Genomic DNA, 3,666 nt, shown 5'->3' with positions numbered 1-3,666 from the left:
TGAGGCAACCCCTCCCCCGTTCTTTACGACTGGCTGTTAACCCACCCCCCCACTTCACTGTAAATCTCGTTGACGGAGGCGTCGTGTCGTGGTGTTATCTGCATCCGCAGCCCCCCTCTTTCTGTCTTATTTATCTGTTTATTTCGGGCATTCCTTCCACCTGCGTGGTCACCAGAGCTCCATGTCACTATGGTGAGTGCCGCATCCTCTCGCTCTATGGTCAGCGACAGAGGTGTTTATGATGGCTAGGACTCGGAAAACCACCCACGCACCCCCTCTCTCTGTGCGGAGGAGTCTCTTGTCAAGATTTTAGTACCTACTCTGGTCGATTTGTAGCATCAACGAGCTGGCAAGAAAGTCCCCTATTCTGGTATGTGCTGTATTTTGTGAATATCATCCAAGAAAGACACATGCACTCACATGTATGATATTCTGTTGAGATAAGGCAAGTGGCCGACAACCATTTTGTGAACCAATATCAGTCCAGGACCTATATTGACTACTGTACTTTATGGCACTTGGAATGGGATTGGATGGCGATAAAAAATAATGCAACTAGAAATACAGTATACTAGATCTGATCAACTGTATTAGATAACGAAACACAACTGGTTACACGTCCTTACATAGGCTATATAATTGTTTTGTTGACAATAGCCCGACCATTCCCATAATATCCTGCAAAATCCATGCAAATCAGAGGTCCCAGCAGAAATTCTGCTACAAATGATATGGTGTCAAAGGAGAGGCATGTCCCACCCTTCCCATAGATATTAGCGATCATTACCAAAGTTAGCTTTTGTTTAGCTGGCGTGCTATAGCTTCAGTTAGTTTGTCATACTAGCTTCCATTTTTCGTAACATCTGAGTAATTTACAATGAGATTACAACAACAGTCCCTTTTGGATCACCTCTACCCTCGCGATACGCTTCAGCCATTTTGTGAACAAGTGTATGAAAAGGGTAATGTTTTAATTGGAATTAGACCGGAGGTGATTTTGATAGTCAATAGGAAACCAAATACAGCTAAAGGGTTTGGTGGGGTAATGGGCTTAATGGCCTGACTGCCATTAACAACATGGAACCATTAGCCAAGGTAAAGGTCTCAGTTTGATGTCATAGCCCCACCAATATATCATGGTATATCCTCCATCTTGGGCTTCCTGGACACATTTATATACTTTCCCCTCTGAGTTTGCTGCAAATAGCACTGACACTGTTTTATATCTATTTTTCAGAAATAGCATTTGTTTACAGTGTTTAGTCATGAAAGAGAGGAAATAAGCCAAATATAGACTCCCAATTCATGGACCAAAGATATCTCCTTCTCTCAGGTGCTGTTAAATGGTAACCCGTTGTCCCCGGCTGGAATGAGTGCATCCCTCTCAGACATTGGTCATCCTCTTTCTCCTTCTGCGTCACACACACACACACACACACACACTCACACACACACACACACACACACACACACACACACACACACACACACACACACACACACACACACACACACACACACACACACACACACACACACACACACACACACACACACACACACACGTGCCCACACACACACACACACACACACACATGCACGCACACACGCACATATACATGGACATACACACACATGCACACACACACATATATATGCACACACACACACACACCACTCACACACATACACACACCAATCAGGGTTCATTAAAGCCCCTTCCGCTAATTAAACACATTCGCGCAATGAAGGCGTCGTTTGAAAAGGACAACCATCCATCAGGGGGGAGGGGCAGGGTAAAGTGGGGTGCCAGGGGAGAGGGGGAGAGGGGGAGAGGGACAGGGGAGAGGGGCATACCTTAGAGGGCCATTTACAGTTTTTTTCAATTGCTAACAAGCATCGGTCAATACTTAAGCCACTTTTTCAAAACTCTTCACACAGTCTGCATTACCAACATGCATCTTTGCCAAGCAGTTAATCTCACCTCCAAAACTCACTCAAACCACCAAAACATTTCATACATGTCTCAAAATAAATTGGTTATTGAACAGATATCTTACCTAGACATATTGATACCGGAGTTCTTTCACACGTTCACCGTTTCTCTCAAAGGGTACAGTGTACAACTGCTTCATCCTTAATTTATGTTTCTCTAGGACTCTGGAAATTGTCGTTGTGCTGACCCTTATCTCATCAGAGACCACCGCTCTTGGTCTTCCTCTCCTTTGTCCTCCACACATTCTCCCTCTCCCTGCCACTCTTCTTTCCCCACCAACCTGTCTTCCTTGAGCCATGTTTCCAAAATAAATCATTTCGAAGCCGTCCTCTTTTGTCTGTTTGGTAATGAGACTAAAAACAGGACACTTGGGTAGGCTTTCAGCTGAAATTGCAATCAGCTGTGTTTGGAATGATTACAGTTTTTCCAAATTGCTAAAACACAATTTTGCAAACTAGGCTGGTTTTATCAAAATACTTAACACAATTCACAAAACCACACACCCAAACTGCAAAATACCTCATATATCCTGCAAAATGAAGCACTGCAACCAAAACTACATATAGCATGATCAAAATCAAACGTTTGCACGAAATGGCACACACTTCATTCATATTAAAAGATTTTTGTCTAACCAACTACACACTGTTGGGCATAATGAAAAGCACTCTCATCTTTAGTATGCTTTGCCATAATACTAAAACAGTTCAAATTGTAGAAAATTCTTCAGATTGTTCACATGCACAGAAATATTTGCAGATACACACACATGCTGTTGAAACATTTGTAAAAAAAAAAAATTTACCAAACAAGTCAGTGCAACATATGCACAGCAGATATATTTACATTGGACTGAACAAAAATATACTCATAAAAAAACAGTAAACTGAAAAAAAAACAATTGCAGAAAAAATGTGCTGAAAAAAAATATATACAAAAATAATTAGGCAGCATCTTGCCGCAGAGCTGGGTCTGGCCACAACGCCTCGTCCACATCACAGCTGGGTCTGGCCACAACGCCGCGTCCACATCACAGGCAAAATCTTCCCTTGCCAGACATCGAGGGAAGAAGCGCCTTGAGTGCCTTATCCATCCCTGAATCGCACCCACATCAATCTCATCACATGCCTCTTCCCTCGATGTCTGGCAAGGGGCTGCCGGTCGTATACCTTCCACCGCCATGCCGAAAAGAACTCTTCTATGGGGTTCAGAAATGGTGAGTATGGTGGGAGGTATTGCACAAGAAATGGTGGGTGGTCAGCAAACCAGTTTTGGACTGGGGCTGCACAATGAAAGCTCACGTTGTCCCATACTACAACGTACCGGGTTCTTTGATGGTCTGCATCATTGGTATGAGAATGTTGTGGAGTCTGTCCAGAAATGTGAGAATATGGGCTGTGTTGTATGGTCCAAGGTTGGCATGACGGTGGAGGACACCATGCGTATTGGAGATGGCAGCGCACATTGTGATGTTCCCACCACGTTGGCCAGGAACATCTATAATGGCTCTGTGGCCAATGACGTTTCTCCCCGTTCTTCTGGTCTTTGCTAGGTTGAACCCAGCCTCATCTATAAAGATGAACTCATGTGGGATTGCATGAGCATCCATTTCCAGTACTCCCTGAAAACAAAGAACAAAAGCAGTCAATATGGTGTTATCCAGTACACTG

At 43.7% G+C, this 3,666-nt stretch overlaps 1 protein-coding gene across 1 annotated transcript in view; it reads right to left on the bottom strand.

The window, feature by feature from the left end:
- The window catches only part of LOC311140096 (tetraspanin-7-like), a gene marked incomplete at both ends in the record, with an annotated part of 4,102 nt that extends 924 nt beyond the window's left edge, over nt 1–3,178 (bottom strand). Inside the window, 2 exons of the mRNA XM_084175033.1 lie at nt 46–214; nt 3,166–3,178. Coding sequence (XP_084031159.1) covers nt 46–214; nt 3,166–3,178 — 182 coding nt within the window. The remainder of the gene's footprint in view (nt 1–45; nt 215–3,165) is intronic.
- Between the last annotated feature and the right edge of the window lie 488 nt (nt 3,179–3,666).

Source organism: Coregonus lavaretus, assembly GCF_964263955.1.
Source record: "Coregonus lavaretus genome assembly, chromosome: 13".
NCBI classification, from domain to species: domain Eukaryota; kingdom Metazoa; phylum Chordata; class Actinopteri; order Salmoniformes; family Salmonidae; genus Coregonus; species Coregonus lavaretus.
Note: the sequence above shows the minus strand (reverse complement) of the source record. Positions and strands in the feature narration are given on the sequence as shown.